The sequence below is a fragment of the Mauremys reevesii genome, linkage group 4 (assembly GCF_016161935.1).
Source record: "Mauremys reevesii isolate NIE-2019 linkage group 4, ASM1616193v1, whole genome shotgun sequence".
Lineage (NCBI taxonomy): Eukaryota > Metazoa > Chordata > Testudines > Geoemydidae > Mauremys > Mauremys reevesii.
This window is the reverse complement of record NC_052626.1, coordinates 57,567,633-57,592,686: the sequence shown is the minus strand read 5'-3', so window position 1 is coordinate 57,592,686 and position 25,054 is coordinate 57,567,633. Positions and strand designations below refer to the sequence as shown.

Genomic DNA, 25,054 nt, shown 5'->3' with positions numbered 1-25,054 from the left:
CACATTGGAGCAGTTTTATAACTGTTAAAAGGTCCAGAAAGTGGATTTGATAGCAAGAGATCACTTATAAATATATGATCATCTCAAAAGGAAGATACAGAATTATAATTAAATAAAATTCCCAATAAATGCAATTCAAAAACAATGTCTAAAGTCTGGCAACTGAGAAATGTTCTGTTCATTCAAGATGTACTTATGGATTCTATTGTGGTAATTTATAAACAAAGTGTTAGTGAAGCTCATTCTCTATGTAACACTATTAAAAGTGACAGTTTTTATTGGATGAATGTTTTTTATTTTTGCTTACGTTTTTTCTTTTAAATATTAATCTTCAGCAAATCTTTCAGTATGGAAAGTTGATCCATTATTACTATGAGATGATCAGTTTTTTCTTTTTGACTTTTTCATGGAATGTGACTGCTGAACTGTATTCCCTAACCCAGAGATTTGGCATTGGTTATTACAGGGCTTGCCTACATGGGAACACCCAGGAAAGTGAAATAACTAGGGGTATGAAGTGAATAACAAAGTGAATGAAGCTAAATTGCATTAAAGCCACTTTAATTCTGAGAGTGTTCACATAGTGATTTAATGTGGTCTAACTGATCCACTTCAGATTCACACCCTTAGTTATTTCAGATTAGCTTTCCTGGATATCCCCAGATTATCTTCCTACTTCAATGGCACTGTGATGTCATTGACCAAACTGATATGCTATTGCATCAACAGCTTTCACAGAGCTTGTGTGTTGTTTGTTTTTGTGTTTATTTTTTTAGTGATCAGCATTTAATATAATTATGATTGATTTAAGACTACTTAATTAGGTTTATGCTGTAGGGCATTAATTTCTAACTGTGCCACTGGTTGCTTTCTTATATCTTTAATTTTTTCATATTACATATACATTTACATAACAGGTAATGTAAAAGGCACTACTATTAAACAATATATTTAAATGCAGTATCTAATTATTGCTCATTTTTTATTACACCATTTGTGTGAAAGAGTACTGTCAGGAATAGATTACATACGGAACAAAGATGCTTACGTTCACATCTAACAGTGAAACAAGCAAGTTTTTCCACAGTAAGCAGTAGTCACACCTTACCTCCTGCCCACATATTGTCAGCTGTCATGGGTTTGTAGGCCTCACAGTAGAGGCTAGCCTTAATTTAATGCTAGTGAAAGGTGCCAGACACAGATCTCAATTTATCTCTAGAATGAGTACAGTGCAAATAGTAGAAGTCCAAATTTCACCAGCCTACCTTGCCACAGCATTTCAAACTTCATCTACAGCAGGGGTGGGCAAACTTCTTGGCCCGAGCGCCACATCTGGGTATAGAAATTGTATGGCGGACCATGAATGCTCACGAAATTGGGGTTGGAGTGTGGGAGGGGATGAGGGCTCTGGCTGGGGGTGCAGGCTCTGGGGCGGGGCCAGAAATGAGGAGTTCAGGTTGCAGTGGGGGCTGCAGGCTCTGGGGTGGTGCTAGGGATAAGGGGTTTGGAGTGTAGGAGGGTGCTTTGGGCTGGGACAAGGGGTTCAGAGGGCAGCAGGGGGATCAGGGCCAGAGCATGGGGTTGGGGCGTGGTGGAGTTGTTCAGAGGTGAAGGCTTTAGGCAGCGCTTATCTCAAGCGGCTCCTGGAAGCAGCAGCATGCCACATCTCCCTCTGCCTCCTACATGGAGGCTAGGCCAGACATTTCTGCTGTGTGCTGACCCGTCTGCAGGTGCCTCCCCTGCAGCTCCCATTGGTCGCAGTTCCTGGGGTGGCACTTGGGGCAGGGGCAGCGTGCGGAGCAGAGCCCCCTGGCTGCCCCTAGGCGTAGGAGCCAGAGGGGGGGGGACATGCCGCTGCTTCCAGGAGCCACGCGGAGCGGTCCCTGACCTTGCTCCCCAGCAGGAGCTCAAGGGCCGGATTAAAACGGCTGGTGAGCCTGGTCCGTAGTTTGCCACCCCCTGATCTACAGACTGCCTTCTAAGGGTGAAGGGGGAGAGTAGCCTTCATGAGCTTTCTCTGTTGAAGCTGCTAACAAAGATATTGATTCTAATGTTTTATGAACAAATAACAAACTAATTTCCCATCATATTTTTAATACTTGTTTGTTTAATCATTAGGACTTCAGTTTGTTTAAACAGTAAAGTTCTCCTTATGGGCTGGTATCTAACATACTGTAAGATATTGTAACCTTATGAATGCATTCTTCTGCAGTGGATTTTACGTGTGTAGATAAATACCACATTCTCTGGTTCATGGATTTCTTTGATGTGGTGTCCTATTCATAATAAACTTGTCGTTTTTCAGTAACATTGTATGCAGCAAGTAAAAATGTAAACATCCCTGGTAAGCACTTTCTACAGAACTGTTTGGCTATTGTACTTATTACTGACAAATACTTGCATCTCTCTACAGTTGGCATGTTCTTCTAGGCAATGTATCGGGGGGCGGGGGGGAAGCTATAGGTTTTAAATGAAATGCATTACCCGGTGTCTATTTATAACTTAATGTTGCATGCTAAAAACTAGTAGTGAAAAGATTTTAAAGATCAGTTAACTTGAAACTGTCACCTACCTACCAAATGTGGGTAGGTCTTTGTTATGGGTGACTTACATTTTGACCCTACTTAATTTCCTCCTTCCCTTCCACTCACCCTTCCCACCCCACCCCACCCCCGCATTTTATCTTCCCTCTTGCATAGAGCTTAGATGTTCTTCCTTTCCTTCTGAATCTCGTGCATCCAATTGTTGTCTGTTTTTTCTTTCCTAGTAGAATTGTTTAGATTTTCTTCTAGATGATAGCCCTGTGAGCTAGTAGCAGAAATGATTAACTTGAAATGAAGTTTGAAATCAAATTAACACTTTTTTTTTCATAACATATTAGCCATGCAGTTTTGTTACTTATTGTTGCAAGGTATTTATCGAAAGTTTGTTGTTTTGTATGGCAGCACCAGTCTCCCAAGTGCCTTAGATAAGGTTCCTCCCACTAAATGCTTACAAATAAAGTAGACAAAGGGTGAAACTTCATATGTTCTCCATGACTGCCACCAGTGATAAGACCTCATTTTAATGTCTGCTAAATGATGGCACCCCTAAATTTTGTAACTTACCCAGAATGTTTTGTGGATTTGTGTAGTTATTTTTAATTGTCGTAACAATCTCTAAGATCTGTAGGTAAAAACTGAATTTTTAAAATTCATTGACATTTAAAAATTCAATTCCCTAATTTGTAAATTGTCTTGAAAACTAGGGATTTAGGAGATTATGGCATCTGAAGCCCACAATGTTAGAAAATGGAACCTGTTGCATACCAAGGGTCGTCACATTGATCTCAGAAAAAGGATCTCTCATTCCACTAATAAGAACATGAAGGAGGTAAGTTTTATTTACTTTGTTACTGTTTCCTCAGGTAAACTTATTTACCTAAAACTATAAATTTGATGGTGGTTAATTTAGCTGTAACTTTAAATCGATGCAGAGATTTTTTTTGTCCCAAGATTATAATACATAGTCATAACAAAAAAAGCAGCAAATACAAAACAGCTAGCCAACAAGACACCATTACAAAATCAAAATCTCCCTATGCTGAGAAAGTCAAAAGAAACCAAGCCCCAATGACCTCAGCCCTCTCCAGATGTCTGTATAAAAAGATGGGTTTTGCAACATTAAATTAAGGTCAACAAATTTGTGCTCTTCCCACCAAGATGGGGGAGTGAGTCCAAACCTGAGGGGTCTCGTGGAGATTCCTACCACTGGAGACTCTTATAAAACCAAGAAAGCTCCAGCTTAAACACATCCACTGATCAAGGTAGTATTGCGTGGAAAGAGAACCAGTCTCTTAGATAGGACTTTATAGGTCCAAAACACCTTAAATAAAACCTAGAAGCCAAAAGGTACCAGTGCAAACCATGGAGCTTAAACAAGTTTGCCACCACATTGTACAGTAGCCTCAGCTTCTGAATAGTTCTAAGATGCAGCACTATCTAGGGTTCTGCAGTAGTTCGATCTAGAGATGAGAGGCACTGACAGCAAAGTCAGCATCTGGACCTGCCTGGAAGAAAGCAGTCCTCTGATTACTGCTGCAATTTGATAATCTAAAAGCAGCTGGGAATCTGAACCGACCCCGTGTCAAAAACTTCTATAACAAATTACAACTAGGAGAGTGGGCATCACCTTAGACATCATCTGGCAGTTTTTTTTGCAAACCACCATAATCCTTTGTAGCCTCATCTGGATTGAGTCTCAACAAGTTTCCTGACATCATCTCACCCAAACACTGAGAGATGTTCCACCATGCTCTTCAGGCTGGACACAAAAGGGGAATATCAACTATACTGAAATGAAGAGACTATGAAGATGACTACATGGAAGTTGCAGGATGTACATTAATCTGGAGAGAGTACCTAAAGGTGCTTCATTCATATGAAGTGCCACCTGATAGACGCAATGGAAGAGAATATCTAAGGGTTGGAGATGCAGCTAGAAACTATGGTTGAGTTTTTAAGGGGATTTGAGCAAATGAAAAGGATTAGAGCAGATGATGAAGGGAAGGAGAGAAGAGGCTGAAGGGAAAACAAACACTTGCAGATGCATGCTGGACCATAGAGCTATGAGGGTAGACTGCTGGATGAGGAAAGTGGCCAGTGGAAGTATGTCACTATGAGAACAAGGCAGAGGATCGCCCCGGCCTGGCCTTGCCAGTACTGGTTCAGCGCACTCATGAACCTGACAGCAGCCCCTACCCAAGCGACCGGACCTGCTGTCACAGGACCACAGTCGGCTCTTGCACCCCAACCTCGTGTCGATCTGATCTTGGTACTCTCCAGGCTCACAGGCCCACCCTTTGAGCCACAGGGATCCTGCTCCCTTTCCCACCTGTCATGGAAGGTCACTTTCCTGGTGGCAGTGACATCGGCAAGACGAGTCTCTGAGATTAAAGCCTTGACCTCAGAACCGCCATACACAGTCTTCTACAAGGACAAGGTCCAGTTGAGGCCCCACATGGCCTTCCTGTGAAGGATGGTATCTACTTTCCATATGAACCAGGACATCTTCCTTGCGGTATTTTGTCCTAAGCCACACAAGACCAGTGAGGAGAGGTGGCTGCATGCCCTGAATGTCTGAAGGGCCCTGGCATTTTGCTTAGAGCGTACCAAGCCTTTACATAAATTGACTCAGCTCCTCATTGCCACAGCGGATAGGATGAAGGGCCTTCCGGTGTCCTCACAGAGGATTTCCAACTGGATCGCCTCTTGCATACGGACCTGTTACGATCTGGTGGGGGTCCCGCCACTGCTGATTATCAGAGCCCACTCGACTAGAGCTCAGCCGCCTTCCTGGCACACATCCCTATCCAGGACATTTGTAGAGCCGTGACATGGTCCTCTGTCCACATGCTCATGGCACATTATGCCATCACTCAGCAGGCCAGAGACGACGACGGGTTCAGCAGTGCTGTTTTGCAGTCTACACGTCCATAAAGTCCTACCTGCCTCCAGGGGTACTGCTTGGGATTCACCTAATATGGAATGGACATAAGCAAGCACTTGAAGAAAAGACAGTTACCTTTTCTGTAACTGATGTTCTTCAAGATGTGTTGCTTATGGCTATTCCACACCCTCTCATCCTTGAACCTCCTTCCCTGCTATCGGAGTTTCTGTCAAGAAGGAACTGAGGATGGGGGGAGCCAGCAGCACCCCTTATACCGTGCCATGAGGGTGCCACTGCAGAGGGCGCCAGAGCCAGTCACCTACATATACTGCTATGGGAAAAACTTGCGGCACCAGTGCATGTGGCAAGCACACACACCTAATATGGAATGGACATGAGCAACACATCTCGAAGACCACCAGTTATGGAAAGGGTAACTTTTTTTTTTTAACAAGTGTCATCAGCATGGAAGTATGTCCTCTGGAAGCATGAAGGGGCATACGAATGTTTAGCGTATTTGGCTCGTAAATACCGGCTACAAAACTGCAGAATACCTGTTCTCACTTTCAGGTGACATTGTAAATAAGAAGCGGGCAGCAGTATCTCCCATAAATGTAAACAAACTTGTTTGTCTTAGCAATTGGCTGAATAAGAAGTAGGACTGAGTGGACTTGTAGGCTCTGAAGTTTTACATTGTTTTGTTTTTAAGTGCAGTTATGTAACAAAAAAAATCTACATTTGTAAGTTACACTCTTGCGATAAAGATATTGCACTATAGTACTTGTATGAGGTGAATTGAAAAATACTGTTATTTTACAGTGCAAATATTTGTAATAAAAAATATAAAGTGAGTACTGTACACTTTGTATTCTGTGTTGTAATTTAAATCAATATATTTGAAAATGCTGAAAAACATCCAAAAATATTTAATACATTTCAATTTGTATTCTGTTGTTTAACAGTGCCATTAAAACTGATTAATTTTTTTAATTGCAACTAATTTTTTTGAGTTATTCGCACGAGTTAACTGCAATTAATCAACAGTCCTAGTTCAGAGCACACTCTTGAAACTGGTAATGCATGTCACCAGGATCTACAGGGACTGTTAGTCCATAGCAGGCTAGTGTATGGTATATTGACACCCCAGCTTGCTGCAAACTAATCGTTCATGTAGACAAACCCTAAGTGGATGTTAACATAAATTTTTTAAATTTAAATTGAATATATCCATAACATTCCTGAAGACTTAACATGAGCAATAGGTTTAAATAGAATATTAAAGCAATTGGACAATCTTTATATAGTTTGCAAGTCTTATGAACACAATACCTGTTCATATGAAAATATTAATCTTTATCACTATTGAACCTTTAGCCAGTAGAGATTTTTAAAGAGGATTGAGATTCCAAATACTAAAATAAAGTGGGAGGTCACAAGTTTAATTTTTAAATGAGGAAAATTATTGTCAAGAATGTGATTTTCATTTTAAAGGTTTTTGTAATTAAGATTAGTTATCTCTAAACATTTATATGCCTAATTTTTAAAATCTAAAAATTGTCTAATCTATACAGCAAAATCTTGATTTAGTGTTGAAGGATATTTGCAGTTCCTTTGATTATCTATATTTATTTAATGTATGAATGTTGGTACATGAAGCTGGAATAATCAAGATTATATTGTATACAACCAGCTATAAACTGGTATGTGTTGTCTTTATGCCTCCATCCTTACCCAATCCTGGCAACCAATATATAGAAAAGGTTTGTGGCTCGTAAATTAATTTGATATAGGTGACTCACTAGCAAATTTAGAGAATTTATATTGATCACAATCCACCACCACACTTGTAAAAAGGGAAATTATCTCTGATGTCACAATTCTACTACTCACCAAAGACATCACAATCCAATCTCTGAATAAGATGCTCATATGATAACTGTGGAGGGACAGCTACACCTTTTCAAACCTATGCATCTTTCACAGGTACAAGCCAGTGGAAAAAAGTTAACAAAGGCCACTGCTGTACTCAGTTGGGGGGTGAAAAAATTAGTAAAGCAATAAAACTGGGGGTATTCTGTTAAACCGTGGAATTGTTTTTTAAGCCTTCTTATAATACTGTTTTTTCCATAGGGTAAGAAATCTCCAAAACAGTTGGCTTCTTACACAAACAGGTAGGAGAGCTACTGTTTAGAATCTGGGGGATAGAATCTGAGGGGAAAAGGGGGCAAAACTATCACTTTTTAAAACTGTCTCTTGGATCTTTGTGTTTTAATGTTTTAAAAATACTAACAAAAACAAGAAATTATTTGGGATCCTTGTACATCTATATAAGGTCCTTCAAAAGCTAATAGGAATAGTAGTAGTCAACAACTCCATTGTTGGGGTGGATTTTAAGTTCTTTCCTGGGAGCTTTCTGCCACACCAAAGGGAAAGCCATCAGATTAGTTCCAAAATAGGAACTCTCCTTTGAGGGCATAAATCAACCCTTCAGTTTTGTTGCCTGAATTATTCTCATTCCTGGAATAGAGATGAGCCTTCAGATAAATACAGGGAGGGATATTAACAGAAGTTGTCACTATGCTAATGACCTAATTAAAGTCTTAAAGCTTCAGAAAGAGAGCAAATTACTGTTTTTGGAAAATAAAATCATTTGATTAAAATAATCTCTAGGTTTAAGGCTTAAATCCATTAAAATATCTTAGTGTTTAATGACTGAATTATACATAATATTTTACTTGATTTCTCATGAATATTTTCTCATTACAGAACAACAGTTGGACAAACTGTGACGAGCTCCCCTTTTCTTTTCAAAGTAGTATATTGTAAAAAAAAAGTTCACTGTTATACTTCAAAACCTTGTTACAGAAAAAAACAGTTCCCTAAAGTCAGGGGCCGTGACATGGCAAATAAGGAAAATGAACTGGCTTGTGCAGGTAATCTGCCGGCAAAACTACACGACAGTCATACGCTTTTATTAAATACCAGTGATTCTGGCTCCTCTCAAACACAAGGTCCCTCATCAAAATACAGTGGATTTTTTTCAGAGGTAAGTCAAGTTTTGCAAAAGTTTTTCTTTGAATACAGTTGATGCCAATCACCTCAGTCCATTATTTTCATTTTGGTTTTAAGTTAGCTGCAGATGTTTTTAAAGAGACTGTAATTATTCTTAACTCTTGGACCAATAAAAGAAGTGAATGTTAAAGACAGTGTTTTGGAACTAAATTTCTGCCAGGGAATGAGTGGGTGGGAAGCAGATGAAAACAGTATCCTTCACAGGAGTATTTGACCAAGCCCTGTGAAGACATGCAGTGTTACTTCTTGTAATTGGCTCAGAAGGCCAGATAACATGTATGCCATAATAAATTTTCATGAGTGACCTGAAAGAAAACCATAATTATAATCACTTGAATGCTGCCCTTTTATATTTGTATAGATTCTCTGCACTACTTCCTAGGTGACCATGTATTGAGAGATGTGGGTGATGTAATGCAGTAAATATCTTCCAAAGTCTTTTTCTCTTGTTAATGTCAAAGATGTATTGTAACTAGGTACATAAAATAATGTATACGCTTAAATTACAGTACAGGGACAAGATTTTCTGTAATGAGTTCTTAAATAGGTTCCTAAATCCTTGTTTAGACACCTAAATAAGTACAATGACTTTTTTCAAAATTGCTGGACATCAAGCAGCTCCCATGGAAGTCTGGGAGATTTGCAGGTGCTTGACACCTCTGAATGTCAGGTCACGTCACTTACTTAGATACCTAACTTTAGGCACCCATTTTTTAAAATTATGGAGCAGAGTAATAAATCTATTTGTGCTGCATATTTTTTATTAAAGGGACGCTTTTGAGCTGTTGTTGGTTTTAAAAAAATAATGCTTAGTGTTTTGGACCTCTGCATCTGAAGATTATTTAATTTACCTGTATTACAAAAATGTTAAATTCCTTATAAGATTTGTCACCATTTGTTTAGAAAAACTGTCAGTGTAACAGCTTTTATTGTATTGCAGGAATTCATTGTGCAATAACTAACCAATATTTAAGTTTGAAAACCTTTTTGTTTCTTAAATATAGGTTTCTCAGGACCATGATACTATGGCACAAGTTCTTTTTAGTAGAAACCTGAGACTGAATGTAGCTTTAACCTTCTGGAGAAGAAGAAGTATAAGTGAACTCATAGCCTATTTAGTGAGGTAAACTGAGTGTTCTGTTTTTTAAGTTTATTTTTTTAAATTCCTCTCCAATGCAGTAGCCATCCCAAGGCTGCTGCAGCACTGTAAACTTTCTTAACTTGAAACAACTTGTAATTTAGCTACAATTCCTGATGTTTTAAAGAAATTAATCCTGGTGGAATTACACAGTGTAACATAATCAACTAGTAATCTAACCTATTTTTCCTTAATATCTCTAGGATACAGGATCTTGGAGTAGTAGTAGATTGCCTTCCTGTACTTACCAGCAGGTAAAAAAAAAAAAAAACTTTCAGGAGGAGGTAGTTTGAACAGGGTTCAAATGAATTGATCCAAGTTCATTTTCTTTAACACTACTTTATTTTAGTTTACAGGAAGAAAAACCATATATGTCAGTTGGCTGCTGTGTAGATCTGTTTCCTTTAGTAAAATCACTGCTTAAAAGCAAATATGAAGAGTAAGTATCAAAATGAATCACCATCTTAATTCTTTATATCAGAACCCTCAGAATGGTTCAAAAGAATCATTCCCCACCAGGCTCTTGGTCATGAACTCCTACTCCAATCCAAAGTGAGTAAAGTAGTCTTCATGGGCACTGATAACACTTTTTTCTTCCCATCAGCTCCCCCACAGAAGTATCCCTGCATAGTAGTTGACCCTCCTTCTGTTCACTTCCCCACTGCTTCCATGCAGAAAGCTCTCTGCAGGGATTACTCTTCTGGTGTAAATCCCTATCCGCATTTCCTCCAGGCCCAGTCACCAAGTGGTGCAAAAAATGCAGTTTTTTATTTGTTTTTGTTTTAGCCAAGGGTTCTCCACAGTTGTAGAGGAGGAAGCTGTCTTTGTCCCTGTTTCAAAATTTATTCACAAACACTAAAATCTTGTAGACCCAGCACCAAAGTCTTGATTCCAAGGTATGAGACTCACTGACAGAACATCTTAACATCCTTTTATTATGTGAGCTTGCCTCATCATTTTAGAATAGAAAATACATCAGTGAATTAAAATGTGAAATTATTTTCCTTCATGATTTTCCAATTGTGTTGTGCCACCTTCGAGCATTATTCTATATAATCTTTTAGTTAACCCTCAAGTAAAAGGGAGTCTGTTTACCTCTCCTTTCAGTTGGTGGATATGGCATCCATCTGCACCAAAGGGGGGGTAGGTACATAATATCTAAATATGTTGTTACAGATATGTGATAGTTGGTCTAAACTGGCTCCTAGCTGTCATTAAGAGATGGTGGTCAGAACTGTCTGCACACATGGAAAAAGTAAAAGATGGGTGAGTATGATATCGTGTATTGTCATTCATTACTGTAGTTGTGTAGTTATTCATAAGCTGCGTTAAATTTATTTAGACTGTTTTGTCCCATGATCACAAGGGCTCAGATACATGTTAGTGTATGATAAAATGAAATAAGAGCAAATTGAAAAAGCTTCAGGCAATATATGATAACCTGAAAGTAAAAACTTCACCTCTTCAAGTGATGATCCCTATGTGTATTCCGTACATGGGTATGCGTGAACACCATGTGCCTGTGTCCGGAAACTTTCTCCAAGCAGTGTCCATTGACCCACACATGTGCGGCACATCTCCTCGTGCTCCTGATCAAAGGTATAAGGAGCAGTGCAAGTCAACATCACTCCAGTTCGCTTTTACTGCTGCATGACCTGAGTCGAAACCTGTATTCCTCCTTTTGCTCTTATCCAGATAAGAGAGTTGTCTTTCGCTGTTTTAAATAGTTTTTATACTTAGGATAGTTTAATATAGTTATTTATGGTTGTAATATAGCAAATAGTTTAATATAACCCCTCCCCAGTCGGGGGACTCAACCCCTTTTCACCCAGAGACTATGCCTAGGATCCCAGGCTTCAAGAACTACGTCTCCTGTCTTTGTTCTTTCTCCATCAGTGACGAGCATCAACAGTGCCTATACTGTCTGGAGAAGCACACATCTGTAAGTCCTTCCTGCACAGAACTTAAGAGGCCTTTGATCTCTGTCTCGGCAAGTTCCTGCTGGAAGAGGCAATGAGGCCACAGATGCACTCAGATCCTGGCCAAGGAGACCCTCCAGACCAGCAGCCTCCACAGCCCAGCAGTGCCCCGCTGAGCACAAGCCATGGTGCAGAACTACCAACACTGATGAGTAAGGACAAGTTCCACCACAAGGACAAGAAACACTCTTAAGGGCACAACAGCAGATCACCACAGCAGACAGCTCATAAGAAACTCATTCCCTCCTTGAGCTGTTACAGGTCAGGTGAGATGTCACAAGCAGACCCTGCAGAACCAAAGCCAAAGACCACCCCCGACCCGGCTGGAGGGTAAGACTAAGAAGAAGCAGGATCTCTCAGTACCACCAGTGGCCTCAATACCAGGACACTTAGCATGCCCATCTATTATTGCAGCTCTGGATACTCCATCAGTGCCACTTCGCCACCACACGCACAGAACAGGCCTGACTATGGAACCGGGTTCCCTCCGGAGTCTCCATGGGCACTCTGCAGACTCAGAGATGTTCTTATCTCCAAAGGCAGTGTTCCTGCCATACCTGCAGTCCCCACTCCTCTCAGGCCCATCCATTCTCCAGGACATCCCCACACCAGAGGACAAATGGCTGCTCCTGATGCAGGAAAGGCCCCTTCCATGTTCATCAGACTGGGACCTTCCAGTACCAACGATCTTGCCATTTCCAATGGAACTGTCATCCAACTCTGAGGAATTCCAGGACATAGCCCAGGTAGTTTTGCCTTTGCCTCAGAGGAGCCTGAACAGGCATCTGAGGCACTCCTACCTACCTGGCTAGGACCCCCGAGGGAAGCCTGGTATCACTTCCCCATGGGCCCACCCAGACCAATGGACCGCTTGTTCTGGCCCTACGGGATCCCCTGGGTCCTGTACTACATATTCCCAGCACATTTCAAGTTTCTGGTCATTCCTGTCACACACATCAGCTGGCTCTGTCAGTTTGAGGAGGAAGACGTGGAACCGGTATCGCTGGTTCCAACCAGAGCCGCCTCGTTCCTAGTTGAGGCAGTCATCCCTCTGTCACACTCTCTACCAGATGATCAGCAGTATTATGAACACCTGTAGCGGGTGGCTACCAACTTGCAGATTCTGCTGGAGGAAGTCCAGGACCCTCAACATCATCTCCTGGACATCCGCCAGCCACAGGAACTCTCCAGAGTGGTCCTCCCTATAAATGAGGCTATTCTGGAACCAGCCCGGACAGTGTGACACACTCCAGCGTTATGTGCCTCCACCACGAAAAGAACCGGGGGATGCTACTTTGTGCCAGCTAAAGCAGCTGACTTCCTCTTCACACACCCAGCCCCTAACTCACTAGTTCATACGGTTGCAGAATGAGCCCATCAGCACGCTCCACTGGACAAAGGGTCAAAAAGATTTATTCCTCCTGGGCAGGAAGGCCTTTTCATCGGCAGGTCTGCAATTCCGCATAGTGAACTACCAGGCTGTGCTAGCTAAGTACAACTTCAACACGTATGGCAGGCTGGCAGAGTTTAGGGAGAAGTTCCCTGTGTGGGACCAGGCCCAGTTCCAGGCCCTAGTGGATATGGGGAGACAGGTGGCAAAGGTGACCCTCCAGACAGCAGTGGATACCAGCCAACACTGCTTCCCATTTCTTGGCCACCGGACTAGTGCTGCGCAGAGATTCGTGGCTTCAGTCTCTGATGCTAACCACCTCATTGCCAGTCATCTTCAGGAGCCATCTTCCCTCCCACCCCCCACCCCCATCCATCACAGCTACTCCATAGAGTTTCTTTTGTTCCCACCCATCCCTTCAAGGGATCCCTCCCACTAATTGATTCTTCAGCAGGAAACAGGGTGTGATAGAGAGTTGTCCCACTTAATGCCAAGAAAGGTGATTCTATGCACTGTATTTCTTCATCCTGGAAAAAAAAAAAAAAAGCAGAGGGCAGAGATCAATCCTGGACCTTCATCAGCTAAATACATTAATCAGAAAATGTAATCATGCGGAATTTCAGCTGTCTTCAATAATCTTCTCCCTTCAGGAGGGAGCTTGGTTCAGAGCTCTCTACATGAGATGCACACTTTCATATAGACATCCTTCTGTCTGACATGAAATTCCTTCGTTTCATGTGGGACATCAACACAGTCAGTTCTGCATCCTTCCCTTCAGAATAGTGACAGCACCCATGGGTCTTTATGAAGGTATTTGCGGTCATAGCGGCTCAGATGAGATGCTAGTGTCACGTGCTGTTCCCTTCCCTGGATGATTAGCTCCTAGTGGGACATTTGTGACAACAATTTTTCTCCATGAGCCAATCTCTTCAAAGACTCTTGGCTTCCCTAGGGATCTGTGTGAATGAAGACAAGTCCGTTTTGTCACCCATGCAGACAATAAATTTTATTGGAGACTGGACTTAGTTGCTGCATGGGCCTTTGTCCTGGCAAATTGCTTTACAAGGATGAGCACCCTGATTGCCTACATTTGCAGCAAACCCCACACAATAGTCCGCTAATGCCTCTCTCTTGGGGCACATGGCAGCCTGCACCTACGTGAGGCCCCTCGCAAGACTCCACCTGTGGTGTCTACAGACCTGGCTCCACCTGACCTACAAGTGACCAGGGACCACATCGATTCCAGAGTCACTGTTCCGTTGGATGTTCTGACCTCTCTTGTTTGATGGTCCAATCCATCAAGGTCATGATCGGGATCCCCTTCAACCCTCCCACTCCGAAGGCCACCATCGTGACGGATGCCTCCCTTCCAGGATGGGGTGCCCAACTGGACCACCACATGGTGCAGGTCACGTGGACACTGAGGGAAGCCAGGCTACTAAGGGCAGTCTATCTCTCCTGCAAAGCCTTCCTTTCCCTCATATGCGATCTCCACATACAAATCCTTTCAGACAACATTGCCACCGTGGTCTGAATCAACAAGCAGGGGGCAGGAGGAGGCCAAGTCTCATTCCCTCTGCTCAGAATCGGTCAGACTGTGGAATTGGTGCATCAGAAACCAGGTGACCATACAGGCTGTGTATCTTCCAGGTACCCAGAATTCCCTGGCAGAAGCACTGAGCAGGACTCTCCACAATGGGAACTACACTGACCACCCTCTCCACCTAGGACCTCTGTGTCATATGTGAATCTGAAGCTCCCTAAGTATTGCTTCAGGGGCACCATGGGAAGAGACTCTATGGGAGAAAGAGAACATTGCCTTGAGACAGGCGACCTCCTATATGCTTTCCCTCCTTTTCCCCTGTTACCTCAAGTTCTCAGGAAGGTGTGTCGGGACAAAGCCACCATCATCCCCATAACACTCTACTGTCCCTTACAGTTCTGGTTCACAGACTTCCTGAAGATCTACCCAACCATCATTCACGCTCCGGTTGTTCCTGGATCTTCTCACACAAGACCGGGGCAGGCTCAAAGATCACCTCACAGTCTGGTGTTTGGATGAGCATCTGACATAGACTGTGCATATTCTGCCCGGATCCAGCAGATCCTTAGCCAGAGCAGAAAATTATCCACCGGAATGTGATATCAGGCGAAGTGGTGTCACTTTCTGGAGTTAGCCCACTGATAACCACCATTCCCCAGTAATGGTGACCATCCTGATCATTCTAGATTACCTCCTTGCCCTGGAAACATTGGGCTTAGCTCTCAGGTTGATCCATGTGCACCTGGAGGCACCTAGCACCTTCCTCTCCCTTTTCCCCGAGTGGACAGATACTCCGTCTTTACACACCCTATGATGGTTTGATTCATGAAAGGCCTGCTCAAAATTTCATTGGTCCCACTGAGGTGTGGCTTTGGCAACCTTAACCTCGTCCTCTCAGCTTTCACAAGACCACCTTTCAAACCTTGGGCAACCTGTACCATGACTCACCTTTCCATGAAAGTGGCATTCCTGGTTGGTTGCCATCACTTGAGCCAGAAAGGTCAATGAACTAGCAGCCATGATGGCAGATCCTCCCTAAATGGTCTTCCACAAAGACAAACTTTCATTCTGACTACACCCCAAGGTTGTGTCAGAATTCCATCTCAACCAGTTTATCCATTTCCCTGTATTCTGCCCAAAACCACATGGCTCCCCACAAACAAGAGATTACACTCCCTCAATGTCAGGCAGGCCCTGATGTTCTACCTACAAAGTACTAAACCCTTTCAAAAGTGACCCTCCGGAGATGTTACAGCTCATACTATATGGGCACAGGCCACTTCCTTGGCTTCGTTAGCTGTCGTTCCGTGGCAAAGCCACAACGTGGTGGTCTGTATACACGTCTACAACACACTATGCCCTAGATCACATGGTAGCTATGATCATTGCTCACAGGTCACCCACATGTGGAATACACATAGGGACCATCACTCAAAGAGGAGGAGGTTACTTCTTGTAAGTGGAAGTTCTTTGTGATGTGTGGTCCCTACCTGTATTCCACTACCTGCCTTCCTCCTTCCCCTCTGCTTCGGACTTGACTGCACTGTGGTGAAAGGAGGAACTGGAGTGGTGTCGGCCCGCGGTGCCCCTTATGCCCTTGGTCAGGAACACGAGGAGACATACCGCTTATGTGCGGGTCCATGGACACTGCTTGGAGAAAACTTTTGGACTCAGGCGCATGGCGCACATTCACATCCACATGTAGAATGCAGATAGGGGCCATACATCTTGAACATCCAGTTACAGTAAGTAACCTCCTCTTATGTGTGTTGTGAATCTTACTCCTGCACAATATTGCATGTTCTAATTTACTTTGACTTTTTTAAAAATAAGTTGATTTATTTTTGTGAAGCAAGCAGTGTTCTTCAAAACTTTCCTTTGTAAAGGTTCTCAGTGATTTTATATTGGAGTCAATAAATGCAAAACTCATACAAAAAGTGAAAGTAATACAAAAACTGGTGAACTTCACTTTAAACAATAAGTTCAGAAGTCTACATTCTGCCTTGATTATTGCCACTAATTTGATGTAGAATAACATTCTCTAATACCGAGGCTTCTAAGGGCACATCTACCGTAAAACACTTGTTACCAGAGTGATATTCAGATAAATACAAAGTGCACTTGTGACTGAGTGTCTATTTTTCTCTTCCAGAAATATTCAGATTTTAAAACAACAACTAAGTGGATTGTGGGAACAAGAAAATCATCTGACTCTGGTTCCAGGATATACTGGTAATATAGCTAAGGTAATTTGTTTCCAGTGGTATTCAGTAATCAGTGTAACACTGAATATCCATCTAACTTGACATCAAATTTGTATGCATCCCACAAGTGTTACTGGGTGTAGAATCTTGAAATATTTTTAATTTAACGTTCATATAAATCAGAAAAGTTTGTTTGGAGAAATCTCAAATGTCTGCTTTACAGTTTCATCTATTAGCAGTGACATGGGGATCTAGTTTGGCTTTCCCATAAACATTTTATTAACAAAGGGAAAAAAATGCCTCCCAATTGGGGAGAGAAAGATATGTTGGATTTTTTTTATCTGATACTAGTAAGGCACTTGGATATTATGAGTGCAGTAGAAAAACCTAGATAAGTAGGTAGACCAGGAAAGGAGAGAGATGCTTCTAAATATTGACATACCAATATATGTGTACTGCAAGGTAGAGAATCTTAAATACCTGCTGCATCTTTGGGTTTGGACAAAGAGAGAGGGTAACAAGCTTGATAGTTAAAATGTTTCAGGGCTGGGGAAAGCAGCCCACAGCTTTCTAAAGCAAGCTAAATATCTGCCTTCCCCTACTGCTTGTTCATTGCAACTCTTCACCCTAGTGCAGTGACAGGCCCACTGAGGGGACAAGTGCCTGCGCAGCCAATTCTGCGGGTGCTGCTCTTGGCAGTCAGAGCTGTAAGACCGTGTACTCCTCACACAAACCAATTTGGGACCCACAGGGCTGCACTTAGCCAAAGCCCTCTTCCCAGGAGAGCTCTGACATGGATCCAGTATGGGAAAGGAGGGAGGGTAGGCTCAGCTGCATGATTTGAGCAATGAAGTGAAGGAGAGGTTCCTGAGCCCAAGAAAGAGGGTAAGAGGACAAACGTGCGAGGGGAGTATGTTTGCACTGACTAATATTTAGAAATGCATAGCTGTGAGCTTTTCATATAGTACTTACCCCACCCACCAAACAACTTTTCACTAGCTGCCTGTTCATTGGAGTGGAAAAAATGGAGATGCAGTGACTTTTTACAAAAGAATATGCGTTTTTATTGTGAGGTAGCAGTGTTGGTGTTTGCTTGTAGTCAGGACCCTTTGTAGAATTCATCTGTCATAAAACTGTGTTCCAGAAGCTCATATTTTTTTAAACGTACTCAATGTTTTCAAAATTATCTTGGCAACCATAAAGAACCAGAGCATAAATCAGTTCAGTGTTGTCTTCATGAGTCTGCAGATACCCCTAAAGCTATTGTGTTAGGCTATGAGTTGGAGCCTTGTGAACTCTACAATTTCATGATTAGGGAATTTGCCGTTCTGCTGCATCCAGACTCCTGATATCTTATGTCTTCCTGCCCTGCTGGGACCTGCCTGTAGCTGCACTCCAGCTTTCCCCACAAGGAGTGCATGCTCCCTGCAGTGTTCCATGTAGCCAGGCAGTAGGGGGTCAAGGAAGCAGAACTGGAGTTCAGATTGCAGCCCTGGAGTGGTGGGAGGCAAAAATAAATTTAAGCTGGTCAGTTGAGCTACCTGAAGAGCAGCTCAGTAACCGAAGTCCAGAGATGAGCCATTGAAGCTGGCTACAAACACGCCCCCTTTCTGTGCCACGTGCGGAAAGAAGGAAGTTCTTAGCCCACCTGTACAACACTGGGGAGCAGACACCTAGGGAGTGGAGCCAAGATGCCTGGAGAACATATAGAAAAATATTGTTGAAAATAGTCTAGTAATTTTACATAATGAGTATTTTCAGCTATAGCAACAAAGAATCCTGTGGCACCTTATAGACTAACAGACGTTTTGCAGCATGAGCTTTCGTGGGTGAATACCCACTTCTTCAGATGCAAGTGGTGGAAATTTCCAGGGGCAGGTTTATATATGCAAGCAAGAAGCAAGCTAGAGATAACGAGGTTAGTTCAATCAGGGAGGATGAGGCCCTGTTCTAGCAGTTGAGGTGTGAAAACCAAGGGAGGAGACTACCAAAAGGAGGCCGCCAGACAACTCTCCAACACCAAATTCTACAGGCCACTTCCCTCAGATCCCACTGAGGAATACACTAAGGAACTGAACCATCTACTCAGGACACTCCCTACACTAACACCGGAACAAATCAACATACCCTTAGAGCCCCGACCAGGGCTATTCTATCTACTGCCCAAAATCCACAAACCTGGAAATCCTGGACGCCCCATCATCTCAGGCATTGGAACTCTCTGTTAGTCTATAAGGTGCCACAGGATTCTTTGTTGCTTTTACAGATCCAGACTAACACGGCTACCCCTCTGATTTTCAGCTATGTGCCATAGATGTGAGTGTGCATGGGGGAGAAGGGAAATAAACCACATTGATGTTCCTGTGGAATTTGGTCCAATGTGCTTTTCAGCAGACAGGGTCCTGCCTGTACTTTACTTTGATATACACTTCTACCCCGATATAACACGAATTCAGATATAACGCGGTAAAGCAGCGCTCAGGCAGATCAAAGCAAGTTTGATATAACGCGGTTTCACCTAAAACGTAAAATTTTTGGGCTCCAAAGGACAGCGTTCTATCGAGGTAGAGGTGTAGTCATAAACTGGGGCCTTACTTTTACTTGTTCTGTGTTTGTACAGCACCTTACACAAAGGGCTCCTGGTCCATGACTAGAGCTCTTAGGCACGACTGCAGTGCAAATTACAATATCTTTGTAGTATACTTTGAAATTATTACAATATGCATTGTAATTACCTTATGCATTCTTTATTCCAGCACTGAATTAATGTGACAAACTTTTTTCTTCTTTCTCCTTTTCAGGATGTAGGTGCTTATTTATTACAGCTACACTGAGATGCTTGGAGAACTGAGTGCATATTTGGCTAAATAATCCTTTTAAATATCTGTGGATTTATACACTATTTCCAAAATATCTCTCTTCTAAGAACTGTTGGCAGAAGAGGAATGGACTTTCAAAAACTGTTTAATGAAACCACTAACAAAATCCTAACAATCTACTTCACATTGAAGTGGAAAAATGCCTAATAGGAGCAGCTTTTACTTCAGTGAGGTGAAAGTGTACTATGAAAACTATATGCCTTTTGCTGTATTTGGGATTTGTTCAGTTACTTGGTAAAGTCATTTTAAGTGCTGCTGTGTTTCACTGCGATATTGCATAAAGGAATATAAATTCTACCATCGTGAAGACAAAACTGCAGAACCAGTTATAAGAAACCAACAAGGCCAGTCGCCGCCATAAGAGGGTTTTAAACTGTTTCACAAGGAAAGTTAAAATGTGCAGCTATTTTCCAGTTACGTTGAAAAAACTTTGAAATGTTTTAGTATCTTGTTTTAATCAAAATATTAAAGATGGTTTTTGTTTGCACTATTGAGAAACTGTATACAGCAAGATGCCTTAATTACTAATGTTTGAAAAGCCAATTTATTAAGATACAAAATATATCTATTAGAATCAACAAATCAAGACATGATGAAAAACTGCTATAAAAATCAGGGGTTCACATTGTGTAAAACTCATTTGTGAAGCATTTGCACATTTTTTTAAAAATCAAGTCAATATTTCCACTATATCTGTTTTTTGGAGAATCATCAGATGTATATGACATAACTAGCATATAAAAATAACTGAATTTGTTTGGATAAATGCGTATTGCAAATGTCAACGGACTGGTGAATTTATACAGCTAACACTTTTTTATTGTATGTGGATTTGTAATATATTAATCTTCAGTTCTATATCATTTAAACTACACAGATGAGTAAATGTACTAAATGTTTCTACTGTTTTTCTTTTTGAAGCTCAGATCATTTTACCTGTTTTTTTTCCCCCTAGAACAACTTCTTCCACACTACTTTTTTATTATGGATATTTATATCTACTGCTTTAGCAGTGTTTACAGCCAGAATAGACCTGTATTTTTTCAGATCTAACAACTTGTAGGCTACCTCCTCTAACAAAAGTTAACACATGGCTTTTATAAAATTAGTTGTTAAAAGTCTGTTTTTTCCTGATAAATTCAAGCTACCTTAAATCTAAATGGATCCACAGTGGAACAAATTCAGTAGCACAGTTTACAGCTATATTTTCTCTTACTGATTGTGATATTTTAGTTTAACTGCTCTAACTTAACACTATGGAAAATCTTGGGGTTTTTAGACTGGCAACTTTCTCTTGTATTTTGTGACTAGCGACCATGCTTGTCCAAATGAAATTCTATGAAGTGCCAACTGTGCACTTAAAAGAGAAGCTGAAATGTAGATCTGTAGCATGTACCCAGCCAATGACATTTGTTTTTGAATTAAAAATATTATCGAAGTTGTCTTCGTGTTTAAATCAGCAATTATAATTACTGTAGCTTCATAGGTATGTTTTTGCAACTTAGCACAGAAGGGTCTATTGCCAGACTTTTTTTTTTTCTTCCCCTACATGCGTAGAGGCTCCTCTGCTTTGCAAATGAAACAACTAGAGTATAAATTTTCATTGTGGGAAGCGTAAGGCTCTAGAGTATTACCTCATTTTGAGTTTAACTTGCATGATCATGGTCGCTAACTTCTGAGAGGAGAAAAGTGTCTTCTCAATCTGATGTTGTATCTTTTGTATAGGTAAATACCCTTTAACCCTCCAAAGGCTCTGAACATCTCAACAACACTATCATCCTAAGGAACAAGAGACTTAGAACAGCTCCCAAACTTGAAATTGCTCTAGGACAACTTCAGATATAATTGTGGAAAGTTAAATTTACCTGTTGACATCATCCAATGATCTTGTTCTTATGAGATGTTATTTCTGAAGTAGACCTTAATTGGATTTTCTTCACTAATGAGCTTTTGTAATTTATTCAGATTACTGTAACTAATAGAATTTAAAAAGTTAATTTGAACCAAAGTTCTCCTTTTACTGGAAGAACTGAGTGCCATCTATCTTTAGAGGTTTATCAAGAACTGTAATTCATGCTCATGTAATTTTGAAACCGAATTTCCTGCTAAAACTAGTCACTTTCCAGTGTGTTAACCGGGATTATAGAACGAATACTTAGAGAAGCTGTAAAGTAAAGATGTTCTCATGCACTTTACTGCTCCTCTATTATGCATAAAGATCTTTAAATTCCTTTCTTTTGATTTGTTTTTATGTGCAATTGCTAGAGTTTTGAATCACTCTGCAAGGGTAGTGAGCTCTAAAAGAGATGAAAACTGTCAGGTTTTCTCCTAGATTTGGTGGCAAGAAAGAAAATCATCCATAACCTCCATGAATAGAAGCCTTTCAGAGGCTGACTGGAATAACTATAAGTAAAATGCACATCTTTTAGTCAGTATCCAGCTTGACTATAGTAACAAAGGCATTGGTTCCAAGTGAATGTTGCAGGTGGTCATTGATCTCTCACCAGATTAATTAAGAGGACAGTGGTTGTCTCTTGTATCCCGTGCCAGCAGTAAAGATAAGAGTTGTCTAGAGAACCAACTTGGGCAAATGACTTGTAAACAACGTATACCTTTCCACCAAAAGTTCTGCTTCCGCAGCATTTATAAGGGAGTACAGTATTAAAAATGCAGTGTCTTTCACATCCGTGCCTTATCTGAATGAGTGCATCTCTTAATTTGTGACTGTTAGGGAGCTACTAGACTGTGAAATGAGCAAAATTCTTGGTCACTGGTATCAACATAATTCTAACCAAAGCTTCATTTATCAACCCAGCAATATATATTTTGACTGCTTCAGAACTAGTTAAATGTTCAAAAAAAAGGTGGGGGGGGAGGAGGGTGCAGCTTAGTTGCAAGTTATCAGGATTAGTCTGCTGCCTGCTATTTGCTTTTCACATCTGGCTGGGAATGAGTTGTGTTATGGAATGTATTGTGTGTAATGTCAAATCAAAAAAGTGATACAATGGGTAAAAATGTCAGCATTTGTATAAACTTATAAAATCCTTGTGTAGTGACTGTCTTAATTTATCTATTCAAGAGTCCTTACTGGACCAATGAATAATTCAGTGAGAAAATAAACTTCCCTTTACTCTGTTGCCCTCAGTTGATACTTATTGGTCAACTGCAAGCCTATCATTATTGTGCCATTTCTTTTCCCCCGCCATCTTTTTACTCATAGACTTAAGGTCAGAAGGGACCATTTATGATCATCTAGTCTGACCTCCTCATAGTAGTTACTCAAGGTGCGCTTCAGCTGGCAAAAAGAAATAGCTTTTTCCCTTTCACTTCTTTAATGTTTAAGGCCTTCATATACTTGCTTTAAATACCAGATTCACTGAGGAGAAAACGTGCAAGTGTTGGATTAATGTTTTAGAGCATGTGACAAAAGCATGTACCTACTTGAGGACTGAGGCTCTCACACAGATGTGTTCTTTATATTACATCCCTTGATATGAAATTAATGAGGTCTGAAAAACAAGACCTCACATTGGAGAATGTTCTTTCACTCCAATGTTCACAGAAAGGGCTTGAGGCTATCCTAGGAAGAGTTTTGACATGAATTGCAAAACAGCTTGCTCATTCCCTAAACTGACGATGGAGAAGCCCTTGGGCAAACTTAGAACTATGCAAAAGCAACCTCTCAAAGAACCAATTTAAACTTTGTGTATGAATTCATGTCTAAGTTCTACTAATACTTTGCTGAGGACTGAACATTTTGGCTTTTCCCAAGCTAACAAAGTGGGCACAAAAGAGAGCTTTACTGTATAACTCATTTTGAAGGAGCCAAGGGAACATATCTTTTCCTAAATAGCAATTAAAATAATAAACATCTAGAAGTGGAAAACCCTTACCTCAAAGAGTAGATTCTGTAGCTTACATCTTCCTAATATCATAGGTAAATATTTTTTCTGCAGTTTTGGTATCCCAAAACATAAGACTGATTTCTCCAGGAGTGTGTTTATGAAGTTGAGTGTTTTAACTAGACTGATGCCCCCTTCTGATAGCTCTTTTCCATTCTATAAGCTGTATTCCTATTGATTTGGTATTGCACTATTCAGAAAGAACAAAGGAGTAATGACCAGAAAAGAGTCAATTGCTCTGTTGTGTAGTCATTTACAGCCCAGGACTGCAGCTTTGCTTCACACCACATGTATCTAAAAGAGGCCTACATTTTATTCTGACAACATGAGAGGGTGTCCAAACTCTCAACTCTAATATCAAAGGTAGAAAGTTGGGAGTGTAGTAGCTATGGTACATTTGTTTCTGTATTTTTTATATCCAGTTATTAATAAATACACAGACTAAATATTCTTGTCAAAAATTGACAAGAGAATACAGAAACATACAAACTAGACCACCATTGTAAAACTGCTCCAACTTCTGTATAAGATTTCTTCAAATCTAGCTTAGGTTCTTTACCATGGTGGGGGGAAGCTTTAACAGATGTGAGATGTCTTGGTCAGCTTCCTAGTGAACAGCTATCCACATCATAAAAACTACTTCACAAATTGCACCTTTTTTGGCAGCTTTGGCAAAGAACAAGGACTGAATGGACATGGAGACTAAATTATCTCTCAAACTTAGAAGTTGTTCTAGAATAACAGCTGAGGGTACATTAGCAGAGTACCATAGGAATACTTGGACTGGCAAAGCTCATATGGTCCCTGCTTTTTGGATTAGAAAGATCCTTGTTCTATTCCGTTCTCTATATTACCATAATGCCTAGGAGACCTAGTCATGGCCTACAACTCTATTGTGCTAGGCATTATACAGACACAGAAAAAAGATGGTCCCTGCTCCACCAGAATTTCTCATTTTAAATTAACATGGATCTTTTAAATATACATTTGAGAAGTTTTTGCCATAGTACTTACCACTATTAAATCCCTCCCCAAAAAATCTACATATGATATTCTACAAGATGTTTATTTTAAACAATTAATTATACAAGAATAACTGCTGTTAATTTGAGTGTCTTGTCTCCTCCATCAGAAGCCTTAACCATAGGATGCAAGTTCTGTGACACCACACGATCCATACATGCAACATTCAGCACCCATTTAAAGAAGTTAGTTTGTGCAGTCTGTAAGGATATTGCATTTGTGTGATTTGAGTGGCTAAAAATTGAGGAAATGAAAATCTTACGGAGAAAAAAAAATACTAGAAACAGTAGTTAGAGACCAACTACATTCGTAATTTAGAAATTAATTCCTATAAACCCACAAATATATTTGTAAAATATTCAAATGTTAATTAACCTTGCAGTGGTTATTCAGATCTACTTCTGCACACAGGACTTGAACATTTGAAACAGGGAGGAGTGTTCCTGTGTTTTGGGAATACCTCTGCACACGAGAAATTCGGGAGTTCTAAACCAGTT

General features: G+C 40.9%; 1 protein-coding gene across 4 annotated transcripts in view; it reads left to right on the top strand.

Moving 5' to 3' along the window:
• Positions 1 to 22,678, top strand: part of KATNBL1 (katanin regulatory subunit B1 like 1) — a 41,507-nt gene extending 18,829 nt beyond the window's left edge. For all 4 annotated transcript variants that reach the window (XM_039535332.1, XM_039535330.1, XM_039535331.1 and 1 more), the window contains 9 exons: positions 3,248 to 3,372; positions 7,558 to 7,598; positions 8,194 to 8,473; positions 9,504 to 9,622; positions 9,841 to 9,891; positions 9,987 to 10,076; positions 10,814 to 10,903; positions 16,702 to 16,795; positions 19,555 to 22,678. In XM_039535332.1, the coding sequence (XP_039391266.1) occupies positions 3,262 to 3,372; positions 7,558 to 7,598; positions 8,194 to 8,473; positions 9,504 to 9,622; positions 9,841 to 9,891; positions 9,987 to 10,076; positions 10,814 to 10,903; positions 16,702 to 16,795; positions 19,555 to 19,587 (909 nt within the window). In that variant the 5' untranslated portion in view covers positions 3,248 to 3,261 and the 3' untranslated portion in view covers positions 19,588 to 22,678. The remainder of the gene's footprint in view (positions 1 to 3,247; positions 3,373 to 7,557; positions 7,599 to 8,193; positions 8,474 to 9,503; positions 9,623 to 9,840; positions 9,892 to 9,986; positions 10,077 to 10,813; positions 10,904 to 16,701; positions 16,796 to 19,554) is intronic.
• The last annotated feature ends 2,376 nt before the right edge of the window (positions 22,679 to 25,054 follow it).